The sequence below is a fragment of the Phascolarctos cinereus genome, unplaced genomic scaffold (genome assembly GCF_003287225.1).
Source record: "Phascolarctos cinereus isolate Bilbo 61053 unplaced genomic scaffold, phaCin_HiC Scaffold_4;HRSCAF=312, whole genome shotgun sequence".
In the NCBI taxonomy this organism is placed as follows: Eukaryota; Metazoa; Chordata; class Mammalia; order Diprotodontia; family Phascolarctidae; genus Phascolarctos; species Phascolarctos cinereus.
Window position 1 is genome coordinate 5,208,728 of NW_027555847.1, and position 22,008 is coordinate 5,230,735.

Here is a 22,008-nt window from a genome sequence, read left to right on the forward strand (position 1 = left end):
CCAAGGAGAAGGCAGCAGAGGCAGGGCTGCACTGGGTCCTGCTCCCCAGCAGCCCCCTCAGGAGCCCTGGGAAAGAAGCTGGGGAGGCTGCCCTAACTTAGGAAACTGGGACACCTCTCACTTTGAGGTCAAAGCTGTGGTCCAACAAGAAACTAGGAAAGTCCCTGGGGTGCAGTCCCACCTTACTAAGCATTTAGATCTGTGTCAGAGCATGGGAACAGATGTAGAGCAGAAGGGACTGTAGCCCCACTCCCCAATTTTACAAAAAAGAAAACTGAGGCCAAGAAAAGTGAAGGGACTTTCCTCAGATTGCACAATGACTTAGAGACCAAGACAGTATTTGAACCCAGGTCCTGTGACTTCAAAGAGAACCCTCTGTGCACTGGGCACCATGTGCCATTTGAAAACGTGATGGAGGGCAGGGTGGCTCAGGGCCATAGCACAGGGCTGGCCTCCCAATTGTTCAGAAAGATTCTGCCCCACACTGTCTGAGGCACCTTGGACCCCTTGCCCCACACCCCAGTGCACAATGGGTTCTCTGAGGCCACTTGGGTGGAGGGAGTTTTCCTCCACCAATGAGGTCACACAAGGGATCTTGGATGAGGTCAGACCCAAGGACCCAAGGAGGTTCTGCTCTTTCCCCAGGTTCTGCTCTTTCCCCAGACTCTGCTCTTTAACGGCCTTAGAAATGGTCGTCAGGGGAAATGATCTTGAGCTGCCCCACCCCATCCCAGTGCCTTCCCTTCTGGTCCTAGGGCATGGAGACCACAAGCTATCCAAATCCTTGTTCCAGATCTGGAGAGAAAAGAGGACAGAGTGAGAGGCAGTGCCCACACAGGAAGGAAAGTGGCCACAAGCCAGGCTTGGGGATGCCCTCCTGAGACCGGGCTGACTTACTTGGTCAATCTCCATCAATTTGGGGAAGGCCCCCGGGCACTCGATGGCCACCTTCACGATGTCTGCGGGGGGCGGCATGGTCCCTGCCCCGGGCTTGCTAGGCCAGCAAGGAGAGGTGTCGATGTTACCCGGGTCTGAACGTCCCTGCGCCTACGGAAGAGCGGAAGACAAACAGAACATGAGAGGGGAGGTCCTGTTCCATCACTTCCTGTTTTCACTGGGGGTTGAGGTGCCTGAGATGTCTTTGCCTGTGCACAGCCCCCACCCTGAGCCCTGGGACAGGAGGCCCGGCCATGCCTGGCTGTGGGCAAGTGGCTCCCGGGGGGGCACCCACCGAGGCCAGGGGCCACCCACCCCTCCAGGAGCCTGCTAGGGCCGCAGCCGTCTGTGCAGAGCGAGCAGCTTCCTTCTGTCGGGCTGCCTCCGGAAGGACAGATTGCCCAGGAAGTCAGGCATGGCCAGGAAGCAGGGTTTGTCTAACCGTTGGCTCATAGTGTGTGAGAAAACACAAATACATGGGCCTGCTATAGCAACCAGGATGTCAAGAGGAAGAGGAAGGTTTCAGGAGTGCTGTGTGAGCAGACACACACGCACACGTACACACACATACACACTCTGGCATGCACATAGACACACACTCGCACATGCACACACACGTGCACACACATTTGTACACACACACATATACACATGCACATGCACATATACATACACGCACACATGTGTTTTTGTACACAGAGAGATTCTGTGCTTCTCTCATCTCCCAACCCTCCCAGCCATGCTGGCGAGAGATCTAATCCCAGAGGGACACTCAGAGAGGGTCTCTCAGACTAGTCACTCACCAGAGCTGAAGCTTGAACCCAGGCCTCAATTCCCACAGGCCAAGAAATTATTCCTCCGCAGAAAGAGGGCATAGACAAGATTAGCTCAGATATAAATAATAATAATAATAATAATAATAATGAGCTAACATTTATATAGTACCTACTATGTGCTAAGAACTTTAAAATTATTATCTCACTTGATCCTCATGACAACCTTGGGAGGGAGGTGCTATTATTATAGTCATTTTACAGTTGAGGAAACTGTGGTAGGCAGTGACTTGTCCGGGGTCACATAGCTAATAAGTATCTGAGGCGGAATTTGAACTCAGATCTTCCTGACTCCAGGCCCAGGTCTCTATCTACTATACCCCACAGCTGTCTCAGCAGAGATGGGTGGCTAGCTTCATTTCCAGACAGAAGATTGACCCAGAGGAGACCCCATCCATCAGAGTATTGGGCATATAAACAGGGGGTTGGCCACTGGGGAAGAGCCCAGAGCTTTTAAAGGGCATCCTGCTTAATTACCAATCAGTGATCACTTATTTAAAGCCACTGGGACTAGACAGAAGTGGCCCCTGCCCTCAGGGAGCTTCCATTCTAATGAAATCTTTTGCAAAAGGAGATTCCAAACCAAAGGCCCCACTGGACCCTGGGACTTGAGAAGAAAGTGAAAAGCACCTAAGGATGGATTCTGGATCTCTGGCGCAAACCTGTCCAGGAAAATGGGCTCCAGGAGTCAGAGACTGAGGAGGTCCAGTGGCCCAAGAGGATTCCAAGGCCAGAAGGGCCCCACCCTCACCTGCACAAGTATCCTTTCTCAAAGACCACAGCATTATCCTGGCCATGAGCCTGGGACACGTCCAGCCCACCCAACGTGACTCAGTGCTTCTGCCCACCAAGTGCATCCCTCCTAAGTCCACACTCACTGAAGAAACCCGGTCTGTGTGGCCCAGAATGGTGGGGCCCAGACTCAACAAGGCTGTGGGGGCCCATCGGCCTTATTTCCTGTGAGCCCCTAGAATCACAGAACTCGGGGGAAGGAAGCCCAGCTATGGGTTTCTGGTCTAGGCTATGCCTACACAAAATCTCTGCTGTGCTCCACACCCTGGGTCATCCAGTTGAGGCCTAGTCAGGCCTCCTTCAAGCTTGGGTCACTGGCCGTCCTGGGCCTCAACTTCCTCAGATTCAGAAGGGGATGGTGGAGGGGCCCAGGCAGCCTAGGAAGCCCCTTCCGCAAAATCGTTAGAGGCTCAGTCTGGTTTTCTATTTTAGACCTAGGAGGGACTTCAGAGTTGGAACCCAATGCCCTCATTTTAGGGACAGGGAAATAGGCCCAGGGAGTCAGAATTTGAACCCAAGCCCAGTGACTCCTGGTCTGTGCTCTGCTCTTTACACTCTGGATTGAGAAATAGGGAATTGCTTAGAAATGGTCACCAATTTGATTCCGTTCATTTCAGGTCAGATCGATGTAAGCTGAGGTGGGGCACATAGGGAGTTAACTGAACAGTGTGCATTCTTGGTGGTTTTCACAAAATCCCAGAATGTCAAGGTTGAAACAGTGTTTGGAGGTCACCTAGTGCCACCCCCTCATTTAGAGACAAGGAAATGGCTCCACCCCATATTTCACCTTCTCCCTCCCCCTCAGACCAGAGCACCTGCTGGGTGCTCTCCCCACTCCCAGGGCTCATTAAAACTGCCTGGATTCTGCTGACCCTGCCTAGGCTGGGCACCCTGACCTGATGCAGTTGCCCCTCAGCTGGTGCCCTCAGCGTGACCACGGTACACACCCCGCTTTGGAGAGCATTTTATGGGTACAAAGCACCTGATCTCCCTGGATTCCAGCCGTCAGACAGGTGCACAAATGACCGATAGTAACCCTCGGCCTCCCCCCATCCCATTTCTCTGCAGGCTTTGAGGCTTACAAAGAGCTTCCCTCCTCCCACAGCCTGTGAAGGACACAGGGAGAATCTTATCTCCTCTGTGTTACAGATGAGGACACTCCTCGTGTAATAGGAGAGCCAGGAGACGTTCAATACATCAATACACAAGAACAGGTGAGATCGTGCTAGACTGTGGAGAGCCTAGAAGACCAGGCTAACAGATGTTAGGTTTCTGTCGTTGTATCCCCGGGGCCAGGCACAGAGCAGGCTCTTAGCAGACGCTGGTGAAGGGTCTACTCACGCCTGGCTTCATTCCACAGCACTTGGAGGGCCAAGCTGTCAAGCATTAGAGCAGAGGACCGCCTGCCTCTTGGGCTTTGCTTGTCTCAGGGGTCCTGAGGCAGGCCTGGTGGCCTTGCTGGCTTCATTTCTCAGGACTCCAGGCTCTGGGATGAGCTCATGGGAAAAGCATCTCAGGTGGGGAGGGCAGGCCCTCGCCAGCTCTAAGTCCAGGCTGAGAATAGACAGATCTTCAGCTCATTTCCTGAGCTAAATTCTCACCTCCTTTTTCCCTCCACCCAGCATTGAGCTGTCAGGCCCCACTTTCTAGTTACTGAAGGGGGTTGGGGGTGTGGATGAATCAACTGTGGAAAACACACGCCCACTTGGGAGTACTGAGAGCCTACAATGGAAATCGGCTCCCGGCATCAAAGCGCTAGATTTACCCCTGGGACCGCCAGCTCTGAAACACCTTTCAGGGCTCCCACTCCCCCGGGGCCTGGCCCTGCCCTGGCCATTTCCAGGGGATGCACAGGAAAAATCAGCTGGATGAGGCAGAACTCCATCCCACGGCTTTGTCCCAGCCCCTCGAAAAGGAGAAGATAGGAAATCTAGTCAAAACCGGCTGTATACAAAGCAACCCTTTAGAAAGCAAAACCTGAAGCAAAGGACCAGCTTCCTGCTGGGATCTTACATAAGCCTCCCTCCAGCCTCTCCCGGCTAAGGAGGCGTGAAGACCTGCCAGGGCCAGCACAACCAAGAGATAGGGAGCCCGGCCTTAGAGAAGGTACGAGCCTCACATTCACATCCCCAAAAGCCCCTCCCCAATCCAGGTTGCTGAGGTTTCCAGGCCTGAGCAATGAGCCCTGGGAGGGCAGCCTCCCTGCCCCAGGTGCCTCCAATAGAAGGTAAAGGGGTCAGGAGGCAGCGCTGTGCAGGGTGGGATTCACACCCCTCTGTCTGTCCACTCCACCTGCTCTCTTCATGATCAGACATGCTGTCTCTGGCCTTGACATTGGGCAAACGGGCCCCAAGGAACTGCCGAGTCAGACACAAAGGATGAAACCTCCCCCCAGCGCCCAGCCCCACACTTGCCAATGATCAAGACTGACATTCACAACCTTGAATTTCCCTTCATTCCTGGCTTTCCCCAAAAAGGTGGCAAGGGAGGGAGGCAGCAGGGACCAGGGCTTCCATTTAATTCATACTGCTTAATTCACCTTCCTTGAAGAGTCAGCTCAGACCTGGGGCACCTCTCACCCTGGCCCCAGGGGGATTACACCGCCTTGGGGCCGGTCAACAAGCATTCATCTGCCTTGTGCGGGGCAGTAGGCTGAGTGCCGGAAAGGAGAAGAAGCAAAGGATGACCTTGGCTTGAGGCTCTCACCTCCTACTGGGGGAGACAACGTGCCAGCCACTGATGGCCAAGCCAGATACAGACAAGACAAATGGGAGATGATCACGGAGGGATGGCCCAGAGATGAAGGGCAGCTGCCAAAGACCCTGCAGAAGGTGGCCTTTTATCTGAGACTCATAGGAAGTGCCGAGGGTCTGCTGAGGAGGGGAGGGCCTTCCCGGCAGGGGAGTGGGCAGCTAGGGCAAATGGGAGATGCATTGTCATGAGCAGAATGAAATGAAACAGTAGCAAAAGCTGAGCGAGCAAAGGCTGGCGTCTGCAGCCAGCCTCGGCCATCCCACAAGCGCCCAGAGTGCCCTGCTTCCTGGCCTCCATTGAGCATCCGCTTCTCCTAATACGGCCTCTCTAGGTCCCCTAAACTGCTGGCGCCCCCACCCTGCCACTGGCTCAGAACCATTTTTAAAATCGGTCTATGTATTTACCTCCAGCTCTATAGGTCTTCCCCACTGGGAGGTGATCAGAGACATCCCTGCCCCTAAAAATCACTAATAATGGTCAGCACTGAGAGAGGCCTAAGGTTTGTGAAGTGCTTAACAAATGGTATCCCACTTGATCCTCACAACAACCTAGGGAGGGAAGTGGCACTATTATTCCCATTTTACAGGTGAGGAAACTGAGGCAGAGGAAGGCAAAACAACTTGCCATGGGAATCATGCAGCTAATAAGTGTCTGAGTCTGGATTCGAATTCAAGTCTTCCCGAATCCAGGCTCAACTGGGCCTCTCTACCCACTGCACCCTCCAACTATCCAGTACAGCTCCTGACACACAGTAGGCAAAGCTCATTGATAAAATGACCCTTAAGCTTTCAGCCTCTACCCAATGTTTCATCCAATCCAATCTAATTTAATCCAATCTCCAAAGCATTTTTTCAGCACTTTTTCAGCAGCATAAGACACTAGGCTAGGAGCTAAAGGTACAAGGGCAAAAAATTTAACAGTCCTTGTGGTTGCCAAGGGATTCAGTGTATAAACAGACAAATTTATATAGGATAACTTGAGAAGGGAGGGAGTGATAACCAGGAAGGACATCAGGAAAGGCTTCCAGGAGAAAGTGGTACCGACATGGAGCCTTGGAGGAAGCCAAGGATTCTAAGAAACAGGGGTGAGGCGGCACCCTACAGGCATGGCAGCCTCCTCTGCAAAGGCTTGGAGGTGGGAAATTGATCATCCTGTATGGAACAGCAAGAAGGAATATCTTGATAGAGCAGCAAATAAGCCAGTATGGCTGAAACACAGAGTGGAAAGAGAGTAAAACCACAGAATAAGCTCATGACAGCTACAGGCTGCAGACAAAATTTGGCATCGGCATAAAAAGGGAATGACTAGCTGTCACAGTAGGTACCTCAGCAACACCCACTTCTCTCTAAAAATAGTGGTTGTTTCTTACTCTGTGCAGGCCCATTCAGAGTCTGAAATATTAAGGCATCCTGGGAATCCCAGCCCTTCTCCCGGCTTACTCTACCCGAACCCGGCCTCCCTCAGTGCCCTTGGCTATTAACTATTACCTGGAGGTAACTCAGCTCTAGGGGCAGAGAGCTCCTTCCTCCAGAGGAGAGAGGAGTGTGGGCTGCAGCAAAGGCTTTCACCAGCTGGTGGTTGACTTTATTTATTTATTTATTTATAGCAAATATTTGTCAGTTTTTCTTCTTCTTCTCCTCCTCCTCTCCCAACTCCCAATCAGGCAAAGCCTTGTCCTCTGGTAACTACAATACAATTTAGCATGGAAAATGCATTTCAATGTCATCTCATTTCACTTTAGGAGGATGAGGCAGGGTTTGGTTTTTTTTTTAGGTTGGTTTTTTTTTTTGGTGAGGGAGGGATGGGGGTGGGCATTGGAAGCACTTTTTTCTCTAAAGAATGTATGTGCATCCAACAAAACACTGGCAAACAGGTATAAGTGGTAGGGGGTTGCTCAGGGCTAGAAGGCAGCATTAGAGAGAGAAATGGAAACAGGGCCTTAGGTCACTCAGAAAATCAAGGAGCTCTGCCTGCTATGAACAAGTTAAAGATTTAAGAGAGGCCCTGAAAGGAGGGCCTGAAGACAGATTTCTGGGGACCAGACAAATAATCATGGGGTGACCTTGAACTTTGTGTGTGTGTGTGTGTGTGTGTGTGTGTGTGTGTGTGTGTGTGTGTGAACAGTATGGGCAGATGAGTGGGTGTGAATTCATTCAACAAGCATTTATTAAGTGCCTACTGTATGCCTGGCCCTGGTTCTGGGGATACAAAACCAGGAACCAACCAATCCCTGCCCTCAAGGAGCCAATATTCTTCTAGTGGCTGCAAGAATCTAGAATCATTATTAGAAGGCTAAAGCGTCAGGTCTTGGAAACAAGACCCAAATCAAGGGTGCTTTCAGCAGACAGAACAGATAAAGGGAAATTAGATGCGTGCAGAAAAAACCAGGATTGAAACAGAACAAGGAGAAAAAATAGCAAAGAAGCTGCTGTAGGCAAGCCACTCTCTTTTCTGGGATGAAGACCTTGGCCTTTTGGGATTCCAGACAGAAACTCCCAGCAGGTTCTTAAGGCAGGAAAGACCATGAGCTGGCCTCTGGACCTGGAAGATTAGGGTTCAAATCCTGCTTCTAATGGTCACTGCCTGAAGGACCTTGGCTGAATCCCATCATGCCCTGGGCCCCAGAATTGGGCCCACAGTCCCTCCTCTAAAGCAGCAGACGTTCCACTTGATTCCATGCCACCTTTTGTCCTCTTCCCGATGCTTGGACATTTCACTGTAAGTGAGTCTCCTTTGACAGAATAAACATATTCCCAAGCCAACTGTATAGCTAATCTACCCATTGGCAGTCATAGCGTCTTTATCACTGTACACAGTGTATCGATGGCTTCTCCTATCTAAGGCAGGTGGCTGGCATACCAGTCAATAAACATTCATTAAGTACCTACTACGTGCCAACTCCATGTGTCCTCAAACTTGTGCCCCTTTCCCTTTTAATAATAAAAACCACCCTGGCCCAGTCTCATGGTGCATCCAGCCTGGTAAGTGCCTGAAGGTGACTGTCTCGACCTCTCCCCACAACTTGCTTCCCAGAAGTGGGTAAAGCTGTTGGAAGAACGTTAAAATGGGAGTTCATTTGAGTCTCCTAGCCTCAGGCTTCTCATCTGCAAAATGGAGCTTGGTAATAAAAGCCCTGCCCACTTCAGAGGGCTATATCCTGTGTGTATGAAGGCAGCCTGGGAGGTTTGAAGCATTGGACAGATTGTGAGTACCAGGCAACCTTCCCGGATGCCCATGGTTCCCGCCAGGTAGTCCACAGCGTCCCGAAGCCTACCTCAGCTTCCGACTCCACCGAAGCCTGCTCACGGGGACGGAGACTTACCTCTACTGCTCTTCAGGGCTGAATCAAAGGAGCGAGGCGGCATCTTGTCTCCGTGGCGACAGGAAGGGTATGAGAGCTGGGGAGGGGACGGGAGAAACCTGCCCCATCTGCGGCTGGCCCCGGAGCTCAGCCTCTCTGCTAATGAAGCCTTCTGGCAGTGACATCTCCAAAGGCGAGCCGGCTTCATCGTGTGTGTGACTGAACGAATCAGGACAGGGATGTGCGTACATGCGACAGGGTAACCTGGGGCTTGCGCTAAGGTTTCTCCATGGTAACCCACTTTCCTCTGTCTAAAAAAAACCCCTCCTAGCCAACAGTACCTGAGCCGAAGCAACACACAGCCCCCGAACCGAAATAGGGAGCTTCCCCTCGTCCCTCCTCCCCAAACATTGAGAATCCCTAGCCCAGGTAAAGGGAATGGGAGCCCCAGGCTGATGAGCTCCCAAACCCAACACGACTCCCAGTGCTCACGGGGCTTTCTCTCTTTTCCTTAAAGACAGAGAAAAGAAAAGATGAAGGGGGAGGGTGGTAGAATGCCAGGAGATCAAATAAAGCCCTGAGCAGCTCTGGACCAAAGACCAGAGCTTCCGAAGGGAGTACGGGGGAGGGTGGTAGAATGCCAGGAGATCAAATAAAGCCCTGAGCAGCTCTGGACCAAAGACCAGAGCTTCCGAAGGGAGTACGGGAGAGTCGGGGAGATGCAGAAGAAGGGGCTGTCAGAACATCGCAGGGACGAAAAGCAAATCCAGGCACAACAAGCATTTTGGGGGTGATGACTACAGCTTCTGACAAACACGTTCCTCCTTCAACCCCAGCCCTGGCTGGCACTTGGTCACTAGCCCCGTTGCCAAGCCTACCTACGTGCCAGGCACTGGGTCAGGTGCTAGGGCAGAGAGACAAAGCCAGAACAGACCCTGCCTTCACTGGGCTTCCATTCTGGGGGGCCTGTGACAGGGAAGGGAGACTCTACAGGTGCCCAGACAGGGCAAAGCATTTAAGGAAGGCAACAATTGGGGGAGGGGACCCAGAAAGTCTTCCTGGAGGAGGAGACAGAGTTCCTAGGAGGATCCTTATATGAAACTCAGGATTCTGGGAGGTGGAGGCAAGAAGTCATCCCAGATGGGAGACACAGCCATGCAAAGCCCAGAGATGGGATGTTGAGTTTCAGAAACAACAAACAGGCCATTTTGGCTGGAATGAATCCCATTCCTTCAAGAAATGACCACAAGGACATCCTTGCTGAGAATGATAAAATCCAACCTTGCTGACTAGGAGCGAGGTCTAAGACCTCTTTCATGAATTTCTGGATTAACATGAGCCAGGGGAGGAAAATGAGCTCTTATTTTTATTTTTGAAAACAACCCAACAAAATGAGTTTCAAACTACTGGTAGCATTCTACTTACAATAACAAGTCCTGTGTCCTGGACTGACGGCCCATAAAAACAAACGTTTTGCTTATCTGATTGTACCAAATAACACTATACAGGATTTCTTTGTGGTGGCAAGAGACTGGAAACAAAGTGGGGGCTCAGCAGCTGAGAGACAGCAGAAAAAACTGGCCCATGAATGAAAGAAAATATTATTGTGCCAGGAGAAAGGATGAAGAGGAGGAGTTTGGAAAAACCAGAGAAAACTGGTTTGGATGATGCAGAGTGAAATGGGCAGGACAGAGAGCTGTCACATGATAACTTGATTTACAATGACTGTAAAGGACTCCTTCCCCCCCAAGATCTCAGAACTCAGGTCAGTACCTGAGGTGGGGGACTGTGGCTGCAGAATGAGGCATACACTGTCAGCTGTGGCCACTGTGTGTCTTGTTCTAGAGAAAGGTTATTTTTTCTCAAGGAGGGCTGGGAGTGATGGTAATGTGTTTAAAAAGCATAAAGGCACCAAGTAAAGCATTAAAAAAAAAGCTCTCCTAGAAAAGGCAGCCTACAGATACAGGGAAGAGCATCTTCATTTGCTATGGAAGGACTTGGTTGGTTTCAAATCCTGCTTCTGACCTTTACTAGCCATGGTGGACCTCAGTCTTCTGATGGTGGAGCAAGAAAGGTGAGGCAGGAGTCAGACTGGACTCATCCTCCTAACAGGCCCTGTGCTCCCAGGACCGCCCTCATACCCAGCCCCTCTGGAGGAGAGGCAGGAGGCAGCAAGGCCCCTCCCACTGGGACAAGAGACTGAGATTCCTGGGAGGGACAAGAGGGGACCAGGCAGAGCCCATCTCAAGGTCCAGAAATGGGGGGGGGCAGGAAGCATGCACACCCAGAAGCTGCTGGGTCTCCTTCACACACTGTGCTCACCCTGCTGCAAAGAGCACCTCAGCTGGAGTGTGTGATTATAGAGAGTTGGCCCCATCTCCACTCTCCTGGTTTCTGGATAACTTTTTCCTCCATTTCTTCTTCCTCTGTGTTCTTTACAAGGCCTGTGGCTGTAGTGTGTGGCGTGACCCAGCAACCCCTGAGGGAGGCAGGCCCAGGGTGGGCTGAGAACACAGGAAATTGGCTCCTGCTTCTCCCCTCCCCCCCAAAAGCTGTTTCCAAATCAGTGGATCAGAGGATAATGTGCTAACGAGGCCCCCACTCCTCCCCAGCCACATCACTCCAATCACCACCAGGAAACCACATTACAGCACTTCATCCGGTTACAGGTCGACACAGAACACCCTGTGCCCCCTGCATGGTGTGAAGGCTGGCTGAGCGCAGACCGGTAGCTGAACGGTTAACAGCTGAGCTATGGGGGGTGGTGGTGGGAGTCACTAGGACCCCTCATTATCCATGCTCTGAGGAAAGGACTCAAGGCAGGGGCCAGGCTTCCTGGCCCACGTGGACCTAGAGGGCCTCCTTGAGACTCAGTGTCCTAATCTGTGAAATGGGAAAAACTCTACACCACATCCCCCACAGAATTGGGGTTAGGAAAGTACTTTGGAAAAAAAAACTGGCTGAGGTGTCAGAGGATCAGGGTCCGGATTCCACTTCTGATGCCTTCTACCTGTGTGAGCTTGGCTAAGTCCTGCGGCCTCCACCCACCTCAGTTTTGTGAAAGAGTGGGTTAGTCCAGATGTTCTGGGAAGAGCCCAGCCCAGCTGCTCCTAGGAGCCTCCTCTGCTACTGAGCACCTGAAGGGTCTGGGTTCTCCCCTCTTAGCTTTAGTTTTCCCCTCTGTAAAATGGGTGGATTGGTCTGGATGCCCTAGGGTAGGGGGGCTGGCAGCTCCAGGTCCATGGTTCCCACCCCCACTTCACTCACTCACGCTCACACTCCTGCCATCTGTTTGAATTAGATACCATGCTGGCAGGTGGGGTGACTATGGATGATGATACTGGCACCTCCTTTGGGGGGAGGGGAAGGGCCGAATCTGTGATTCTATCATCCAGGGAACTCCCAAGGTGGAAACCCCCTCTCCATACACAGATAGTACCTTGTCCACCTTGTGACCTGGGGCCCTCAGAGTCACCTCAGCAGTCTGAGCCTCTGGAGAGACACCCCCAGGTCCTCCTCCTGACGCCCAAATCCTGCCAATGACCCCAAGAAGAATCTACCTCTCTTCTAATCCATCTGATGGGAGAACACTGGGGAGGATCTGCCTTGTGGGGCTTTTGGGGGCAAATGGGTTAGTGGATGCCAAGTTCTTGGCCAGCATCAGAGCGACATCGATAAATGTGGCTGTTGTTATGGCTACTGGCGTTCCCTGGGCGGCAATGATGGGCTCAGTGAGCGCATCCAGTCTGTCCCTGGCGAGATCCTTGGAGTGCTGCCAGACCTTTCCAGCCTGTCTCAGGACAGCTCCAAGGCCGGGCACTGAGATGATGCCCACGTGGCCTGGATACGCAGAGTGCCCTTGGGCTGGGGACTGGGAGAAAAGGGGAACAGAGCTGTAGGCTTCCTCAGGACCAACTTGGACCCAGCCTCAGGATGCTGGAGTGCCACACAAAGTCACTTCTCTCGAGCCTCAGTTTCCCTATTGAAAGCTAAGCTCTATGTCTCTGCTCAGATCCCTCCTTTCACTGCAGCTGAGACTTTTCGGGCGCTGAGGCTTCTGGGCCAGTCACCAGCCTCAGTTAGTTCATTTGTAAAGTGGGGTTAACAAGAGCATTCACTGGTCCTGGAAGGAAGCTTTGACTTCATCTAGTGCAGAGTTTTCTGGCCTGGGCCCTCCAAAACTCGTTATGGTTACTGTATTTCCATAGAACTGGTTTTTCTGCAACTAGGTGTTCTATTCTATTCAGCAAAAACCATTATTCAGAGAAGGGGCCTTGGGCTTCACCAGCCTGCCGAAGGAGTCCACAAGCCAGAAAAGGTCCTGGTCCTTTGTAACCAGGTCCAGTGTAACCTCCAGGATCTACCAACGAGGAGAGGGGAGATGACTTGTCCCCAGTACTGAAAATTAGAACCTAGAACCTTGACCTGCAGACTGTGTCTGTCCTCAGGCTTCACTCCATTACATCATGTTGACTTGGAGGCTTGGATTCAAGGTCCTGGGAGATTCTATGATGTAAGACCTAAGCCCCAGGCCCGGGACCCCTTCCTGCCTAGCCACAGACATGGCTGGCTGGGCTTTGCATCTCTACTGCAGAGAGCGCTCCCTGTCCAGTGACTTTGCTCACACGTGTAGAACAAGTGTCCAAATCACAGGACTGAAATGTGCTGGTACAACAAGGCAAAAGTCGGGATCTGACAGGTTCTGAGCTGCCTCCCCTGTGATGGTGGCATGGAAGCACTACACGGCACATATGCTGCCGCTCGTTACCGCCAGGATCAAACGTAAAACCCTATTTTACTTTTAAGACACTTGATCAACAGCCCCTTCCTCCCTTTGTCTCCTACTCACTCCCTGCGACTCTGGGATGCGGTGGTGGTGGCTTCCTGCATTGCAGTGCCCCAGGCCAGGGACGCTCTCTCTCCTCCTCTCTGCCTCCTGGCTTCCTCCAAGCCCCCCTGAAGCCTTCCTGACCCTGCTGACTTCCAGAGCCTTCCCTGCTCATTATCTCCTATCGATTCTGTGCTTGCTGTGTGACCCCATGAGACTGTGAGCTCCTGGAGGGCAGGGGCTGGCTTGTGCCTTTCTCATTGTCTCCATCGCTTAGCACAGCGCCTCAGACATAGTAGGTGCTGAATAAATGCTCACTGACAACTTGAGCAATGTCTAACATTCACAAGGAAGAGGGAACCTGAGGTCAGTCCTGGAGTTAGTGAGTGAAGAGGAGGGCACAGCTGACCTCCCCCTCTGACCACCGAGTCGAGGGGAGGCTGAAGACTTCTCGCCTCAGCACTGCCCACCTGCAAAGGTGAACCGGCTTTTCCTCTTTCCTTTATTAAAGAATGCTACAACTGATCAGAAACTGCCAGGAAGTGAGGGAGGGAGGGGGCAGCCTCTCTGGGCCTGCCTTCTTTAGATCTGCTGATGTCAGCCAGGAAATGTGAGAAAATGAGTTAAACCCTTCCATCTGAATAGGAAATTCCCTATACAGAAAAGCAAGTGGGTGGGAAGGGAGGAAGAGAGACAGAGACAGACAGAGACAGAGACAGAAAGGGAAGGAAAGAAGGAAGGGAGGAAGGAAGGAAGGGAGGAAGGAAGAAAGGAAGGAAGGAAGGAAGGAAGGAAGGAAGGAAGGAAGGAAGGAAGGAAGGAAAAGGAAGGAAGGAAGGAAGGAAGGAAGGAGGGAGGGAGGGAGGGAGGGAGGAAGGAGGAGGAAGGAAGGAAGGAAGGAAGGAGGGAGGAAGGAGGGAAGGAAGGAAGGATTTTTTTACCTAGTATTATACTGGTCAATCAAACACTTATTAAGTCCCTCCTATGTGCTTAGCATTGGGGATACAAAGACCTGCTCTCAAGGAGCTTGCATTCCTCTCACCAGAACAGAGTGATATAATAGGAAGTAGCTTTTCTCCAGAACCAGCAGACCTGGGTTCAGATCTCAGAAATGCCCTGTATTATCATGTGACCTTGGGTAAGTCACCTCTCTACCCTGAGCTCCAATTTCCCCATCTATAGAACGAGCAGTTTGGGCCAGATGGTCTCTAAAGGTCCCTCTAGCTCTGGAGCCCATGATTCAGCATGTACAAAATAAACGCATAGTAACTGGGGAGTGGAGGAGGAGGAGGGAAAAGGGGAGTGGGGGAGGAGGAGGAGAGGGAGGAGGAGGAGAAGGGGGAGAAAGAGCCCAGCAGCAGCAGGAGGGGAGGGAGGGGAGGGCAGCCTGCACCAGCTAAGTATTTGCCAAGCCCTTGACCTAAACTTTCTGCTTTGATTTAGACAAATGCCCTATGAAGTAGAGTCTAATATTGCTCCCATTTTGCAAAGTAGTGGACAGGTTCGCAAAGTTTTAGTAACTTGCCCAAAATCATACACTTCATGCTGGATGGGAGAGGGGGAGAGGCAGTTTGGAACATTCAGAAAGATCCCCCTCCCCCAGTCCTATCACTACTCCACCCCCACCTCCCCACCCCTGGGGGCAGGAATCAATCTCTCTTCTCTCCTCCTCCTCCTCCTTCTCCTCCTCCTCCTCCTCCTTCTTCTCTCTCTCTCTCTCTGTATCTGTGTGTGTGTGTGTCTTTCTCTGTCTCCCTTTCTCTTTCTATGTCTCTGTCTCTCTCTCGGTGTGGGCGAGGGGGATGAAAGAGGTTTCCTTTCCAGAACTGCAAAAAATACCTATGAAAGTCCAGACTTCTCCCGGGCAGTCCTCTGCCTCAAGGGGGGGGGGGCATGTTTTCAGGAAACTGTTCCCCATCCCTAAAGGACGCATTAGGCAACACTTTGAAATCAAATTTTCTTCTTCTCTTTTAAAAGAGCTGCCTCTGGAATCGATTGACACTTTCTTTTTCTTAGGATAGCCTGAACTTCTGTGTTGACCTCAGAGGTCAGAAATGCAAACGGCTTTGAAGCTCAAGAGTCCCAAGGAGTGCCCTGACACCCCAATTCAGTTAGATGAATGCCTGTCCAGGAACCAGGCTCTGGAAGCCAGGAGCTGGAGCCTGGAGCCTTCTCAAGCTCTAGGGACCTTCTCTGCAGGGTCTCCTGCCTTACTGAATGCTGGCTTCAGCACAGGCTTCACGTGAACTTCAAAGATGGTCAGGAAGCTACCTCAGAGCTTCCTTCTGCTGCCCACTTAGTGCATCCTCTTCTCCCCCTCGGTGATGCTGTTTGCAAAGTCAGCCCCCAAATTCCCAGACTGATGATAGACAGCCAATGACTTTGTGTGAGGCAGGAATCCCTTCCAGGTGACACCAGCAGGAAAGTGAGCCATTTGAAGTCTCCCACAGGGAAGTGGCATCTTGGGGAAGAACTTGTGAGGGTGAAACCAACAGGCTTCCAAGCATCATCCAATAGGCAGGGGAAAGCTGCTTCCCTCTGATGTTAATGTAAATCTAACATTAAAGTGACTTCAAAGACCAGGCAGGAAATACCCAGCTCAAGCCTCCTCAATGAGAGACTTCTCATTAGCAAGTAGGAAAGGGGCAGCCTCACTGCAGAGCTGTCCCAAGGAAAATGGAGGTCAATCCCAGACTCCCCTTTTTTGGGTGACTGAGTCTTTCTTGATCATGGCTGCCAATGCTCAAGTCTTAGAAAAGCTGATAAGCATTGTATGGTGGCCACAGCAGTGCAGGGAGGGGATCCCTGGGCTCTGACCTATCGGTCCAATGGGGAATGGGGGGCCAGGGAGGACTTGGCCTCCAAGCCAGGCTCTGACCAGTAGTGGGACCTGGGGCCCACCACCCAATCTCCTGGGTTCCTCTGCTACCATCCTTCCTCTGGACCTCTTAGGACCACTGGCCCATAAGGTCTCTTCCAGCTTTGTGACGCAAGGTGGTCAAGCTAACAGATTGTCCTTCCTCAAGAGCAGATGTTCTGGGGTTTCTATCACCTGCTTTGCTTGTTTTTCAAAAGCTGACTAACTCAGCAGGCCTGACAGCACATCTCCATAGAATAGCTTCATGAGTTTTTCTCAAGCTAGAGAGGGGAATAAAATCACTGATAGCCATTTTTCCGCATCAAACTAATGACAAGAGCCATGACTGTGTCTGGGCCTCGATTCCTGCTGGAAATATGATCTCTCCCCTGATTTGAGGCAAATATCAGTCCTGAGCTTGGCCATCTGCTACCCTCACCACACTCCCTGGGAGCTCTCAGAGGCCCCTCATGGGCTAAGGAGGGAACAATGGAAGAGGAGTACTTCCAGCACCACCAATCTGGGAATGCTTTGTCAATGTGTCCACTTTCCCAGAATCCCCCAGTGGGAAGGGACCTCAGCCTCCCTGACAGATGGTCTTGCAGCCTCTGTCAAGGGACCCTGGGGAAGAGGCACCTACCACCTCATGAGGCAGCTCGTCCAACTTTGGAACCGTCAGGAAGCTGTCCAAAATGACAAGCCTGAAGTAGCCCTTCTGCAAAGGCTGCCCGTGGCTTTTCTGCCTTCTGAGGCTGAGAAGAATGGGGCTAACTCAATTCACCAATCATGTATGAAGCGTACAAGTCACCGAAGCCTGCCCTAGTGGCTGTTGTCCTGAGCATTCACCCCTTTAGACTGGAAGTCTCTCAAGAGCAAGAACAAGGCCATTCATGTCTTCATATCCCACCCTGCAAGTGGGCACAGTAGGTGCTTAATAAATGCATTAGATTGAATTTACATAAATGCTTCTCACTGGTGACTGAGCTAGGAGGGTCCCCAGATATGGGCTGCTCCAATCCACTCCTTTTCCAGATGAGGATGCCAAGCCCTAGTTAGGGGACTTGACCAAGGTCACAAATGTGATAGAGTTCATATTCTAAAGTGCTCTAAGGATTGCAATCTCTTTGCCGTCAGCATGTTCTCTTTGGCACCCCACAACAACCCCGGGGGGTGGGTTACCACTGCCAACACTGCAGGTGTTATTACCATCATCTCCATTTTACAGATTCAGTAAGTCACACAGCTGCTAGGTCTTGTGACAGCCTTTGAATCCCAGGCTTCCTGACTCTGTTAAGCCCCAGCCCTTGAGCACCAGGCCTTCATGGAGTCTCACCAGATTGCAACAGCTTCCCACTGGGCTCTCCCTCACACCGCTGCCAAAGTCATCTTCCTCAAACCTCAAACCTGGATCTGATCACTGGATTCCTTACTCAAAGGCTCCAGCGACCTCTAAAATCAAATCGATCGGTCTCTGTTTAGCTTTCAAAGCACTTGATAACCCGGTCCTAGCCTCTCTTTCCAGCATCACTGGGCATTGCTCTCCCTCCTGTATGCTGGGATCCAGCCAGGCCCACTCCCTCAGTCCCTCACACTGGACGCCACATCTCCCATCTCCCATGACTGTAATGTAGGCCCTCCTCACTACAGAGAATCTTGCTCTTCCTTTAAGATGTAGGTCAAACCCCATCTTCTGCACCAAGTCTTTCCTGACTCCCCCAATTGGCGGTGACCTCCCTCCCACAGGATCCCCGGATATGTAGCTACTTTGTACATACTTGTATTTATGCACTTCATAATGTATTTGTGCTGTCTCTATCTCCATACACACACCCAGTGGCTTCCCCATTATCCTAGGAGCCCTTTGCCGGAAGGGATTGTTCTGTTCTTTGCCTCTGTCTCCCCAGCACCAAGCATAGTGCCTGGCAGGCAATGTGGACTCAATCAATATTTGTTGATCGATTGATTGAGCTGAGCCTTGAATGAAGCCAGGGAGTCTAAGGGGGGCAGGCTGAGCTGGGGGAAAGGATTTAAATGTTTAAATCAGGAGAAAGCAGGAAGAGCTGGACACGAGACTTCTCTGCCCATTGATCTGTCCTTCTCTCAGAGCAGAGAATCAGAGACTCGAATGTCCCTGATCGAAGTCAGCCCTCTCCGCGCTTCGGGAGGCCAACAGACTTTACCCCACCCACAGAAAGGTCACCCAGAGTCTGCCCTGACTCAGACCACCAAAGGGCAACCCCTCCCAATCTGGGACGGCTCTAATTGTGAGGATGCTTTTTCCCGTCTGCTAAGTTAGACTCCGCGCCCTGTAATTTCCACCCTTGGGTTTGAGCCCTGCCCTCTGCAGCCAAGCAGAACTGGCCAAATCTCCCTTCCACGCGGCAGCTTGGAGGACAGTTCTCATGTTACCCTGATGTCTCCTCCAGGCTAAATATACTCGGGTCCTTCAGCCTCAGGACCCGCTCTGGAAGCCTGCACATCATGCATCTGGCTCCCGGTTAAGTTGCATGCGGCCACGTTGTCTCCCCAGTGGAGTGTAAGCTCCTGGAGGGCAGGGACTGGTTCTGCTTTTGTCCTTGTGCCTATTACAGGAATCCCAGGCAGTAAGAAAAACACCCACTAGAACAATACATCGGTTTCTGAAACAACAGAATGTGAACTCCACGAGGGTAGTGACTCCCTGGCACGTAGTGAGCCTTTCATAAATGCTTACTGACATTGAACTCATCGTGCACGCACGTGTGCCCAAGCACACTCACCCCCCCCCTTTATCACCAGACCTATTCTTTGGCAGGGTCCTCCCATCCTAGCCCCTGCAGCTGGTTTTGTGAACCCAAGTGCAGGACAAGATGATGACTTGTAGCTTTAACCAACAGCTCCACTCTATTGGTTGCCATATGTATGAAGATAACCATCTCAATAATTTGCCAGGCTCAATAACACTCAAAGGGCAGCTAGGGGCCCCCTGGTGCACAGACTGCCAGGCCCCGAGTCAGGAAGATACCCATTTTTGTGAGTTCAAATCTGGCCTCAGACACTTATTTGCTGTTTGAACCAGGGCAAGTCACTTCACCCAGTTTGCCTCAGTTTCTTCATCTGTAAAATGAAAAGGAAATGGCAAACCACTCCAGAATGTTAGCCAAGAAAACTCTAAATGGGGTCATGAAGAGTTGGATATGACTGAAAATGGCTGAAATGACACTCATACCTCTATCCAAAGCCCTGACAAAAATATTGAACAGAACTTGACCAAGGACTTGGCACTGTGGTGCTCCAAAGTAGCTAATAATGGAGAATATTCATCTAGCACTTTGAGTTTGTAAAGCACTTCACAAATCTTATCTCTTTTGATCTTCACAACTGTCCTGGCAGTTGGTAATACTATTATTCTCCCTTTGTCAGACAGGAAAAATATGACTGAGAGAGATTCCATGACATTAAAGAGACGTGTCACACAGCCAGTCTAAGGCTGGATCTGAATTCAGGTCTTCTCCAGACTTCTAACCACTATACCACCCAGCTGGCTTCAAAAAGCATTGAGGTTTTGAGCTCGACATCAATCCATTAATCAGCTCTCTGGGACTGGTCAATCAAGCCATTCTGAACTTTCCTGAATGGTGGTGCCTTCCCTCTGGGGCTAGCTGCAATTTATCCTGTATGTATCCTGTTTGTACATGATTGTACACATGTTGTCCTCCACTACACCATGAGGAATGGTGGTTGACCTTTCTGGTATCCTCAGCACATAGCATAGTGCCTTATTTAGACAAAATATCCTCAGTAAATATGCTGACATGACTGATGCTGCCCCGTTGAAAATTCATTCTTATTTCTGCCCCAGAAATGTCAGCCACATTGAGAATCAGCTCTTCTTTGCACGCATGGCCAGCAGTAGGAAAAGAAGCAGAAGTCTTCCTAAGGGGTCCAGGGCACCACAAGCCTCACACTGAAGTGTCCGATTCTCACCCGATCTCAGTCTCCTCACCTGAAGGCCCCCGTGAACCTCTCATAACAGCCTGAGATGAGCTGACCTGGTTGGCTGGATGGAGGCCAAGGTCATTCTCCCCCGACCCTCAGCCCTGGACACCCTGCTGGCCCAGGGGATACTGAGCCCCAGGAGCTGGACGTCATCCAGGCCTGAGGAAAGCCTGGTGTCTCCACTGTCAGCTACACTCCTCAGGCCAGAATTCAAACGCACCATGAAGGGGCCCAGGCCTGTGGTCTCCCCTTGATTTTCTCATTCTCTCTGGAGGCTCAGTCACTCTCCATTCATTTCATGCTCTGCCCAGTCTCTCTCTGTTCCCATTTTTGGGGACTTTCTTTTTAGCTCTCTCCTCCTTTTCTTTGTGCAGCATTTTCCCTTTCATTCCTGGGTAAAATTTGTTTGTATCCCTCTTTTTATGTCCTACAACATGTCAGTGGAAAACCCTTCTCCTTGATGCTCTCTCCTCTCGGGGCCTCTCAAGGGTGAGTGCCGAAGGGCCTAGAGAAGCAAATGGAAACATCATATGTGCTTAATAAATGCTTTAATCGTTCATGTAACAGGAGGGTATTATGTGGGAATCCTGGTAGACATGAGGAATTAGAAAAACCTGGGAAGGCTTCAATGAACTGATACTATCATCATCGCTGTTCTGTTGTTTCTGTTGTGTCCAACTCTTTGTAAGCCCATTTGGGTCTTGGTGGAGATACTGGAGTGGTTTGCCATTTTCTTCTCCAGTTCATTTTGTAAATGAGGAAACTGAGGCAAACAGGGTGAAGCGACTTACCCAGAGTCATACACAGCTAGGAAGTATCTGAGACTGGATTTGAATTCAAGTCTTCCTGATTCCAGGCCTGTCTTTCTATGCGCTACACCACCTAGCTGCCCCTATGAACTGATATAGAGTAAAAAAAAAAAACATAAAAAACAAAACCACATTTCAGGAGACTGGTACTTATTCACCAGACTAGAACAAAGTCAATGAAAACCCCACCAGTGGGTGATTGTTCTCAGACTCCATTCAAGGACCAATCTTGGTTCACAGACGTGAAAGGAGAGATTGGTACAGAATGTCACGAGGGGGTTGCTGGTCCCTAGGATTTGCTTAAATGCTTTTCCTCTGTTTGCAAGGGGGTGGGGAAGATGGAGAGATGATTTTGGGGTAAAAAAATAAATGAACAAAACTTAAAAAAATAAACCCATGAAGTAGAGATTTCCCTTCTGTGCGGGTTCAAATCCCACCTTCTTCTAAAACTCCATACATCCAGGCCAACTTGGTAAAGCTAAGTGCCATTTATCCCGAAATTTTGACTAGCAAAGTGTGTTCCCTTTCAGGTTCTTAAAGGCACCATTGCTAAAAGGATTCAGGGCGTCAGGGTCAGGGGAATAAATGGTGATAACTGGATTCAAGGGCTGCAGAGAGAAGGAAGCTTCCTAGACTGTCCAAGTCCAGGTGCTCACTGATGGCCCGGCAGCATCGCTACACTACCCCAGGGCTCTGAGAGTCCCTCGGCAGGGTGGGCCCATGACCAGAACCAGAGGCCATTGTGGCAGCTTCTGTTCCTCTTAAACACGGAGCAGTGCCCCGCCCCCCCAGCCCCCAGCCTGCCAGATAAATAGGGATTGCCCTCCCTGAGCTGCCATGTTTCAAAGATGGGTGGCCTGTCAAGACTCACTGGGCTGGTCCTGAGTGACCGCCGCCCATCACCCAGCCCGTCACAGAAC

General features: G+C 51.1%; 1 protein-coding gene across 8 annotated transcripts in view; it reads right to left on the reverse strand.

Annotated features, from left to right (window-relative positions):
• ELMO1 (engulfment and cell motility 1) overlaps positions 1 to 22,008 on the reverse strand; it is a 411,711-nt gene that overhangs the window by 334,794 nt on the left and 54,909 nt on the right. For 5 of the 8 annotated variants that reach the window (XM_078152030.1, XM_020964349.2, XM_078152032.1 and 2 more), the window contains exon 2: positions 898 to 1,047. In XM_078152030.1, the coding sequence (XP_078008156.1) occupies positions 898 to 975 (78 nt within the window). In that variant the 5' untranslated portion in view covers positions 976 to 1,047. Of the gene's footprint in view, positions 1 to 897; positions 1,048 to 1,231; positions 1,329 to 22,008 lie in introns of those variants that run through there. The other 3 variants (XM_020964350.2, XM_020964353.2, XM_078152029.1) reach the window with 3 other exon arrangements.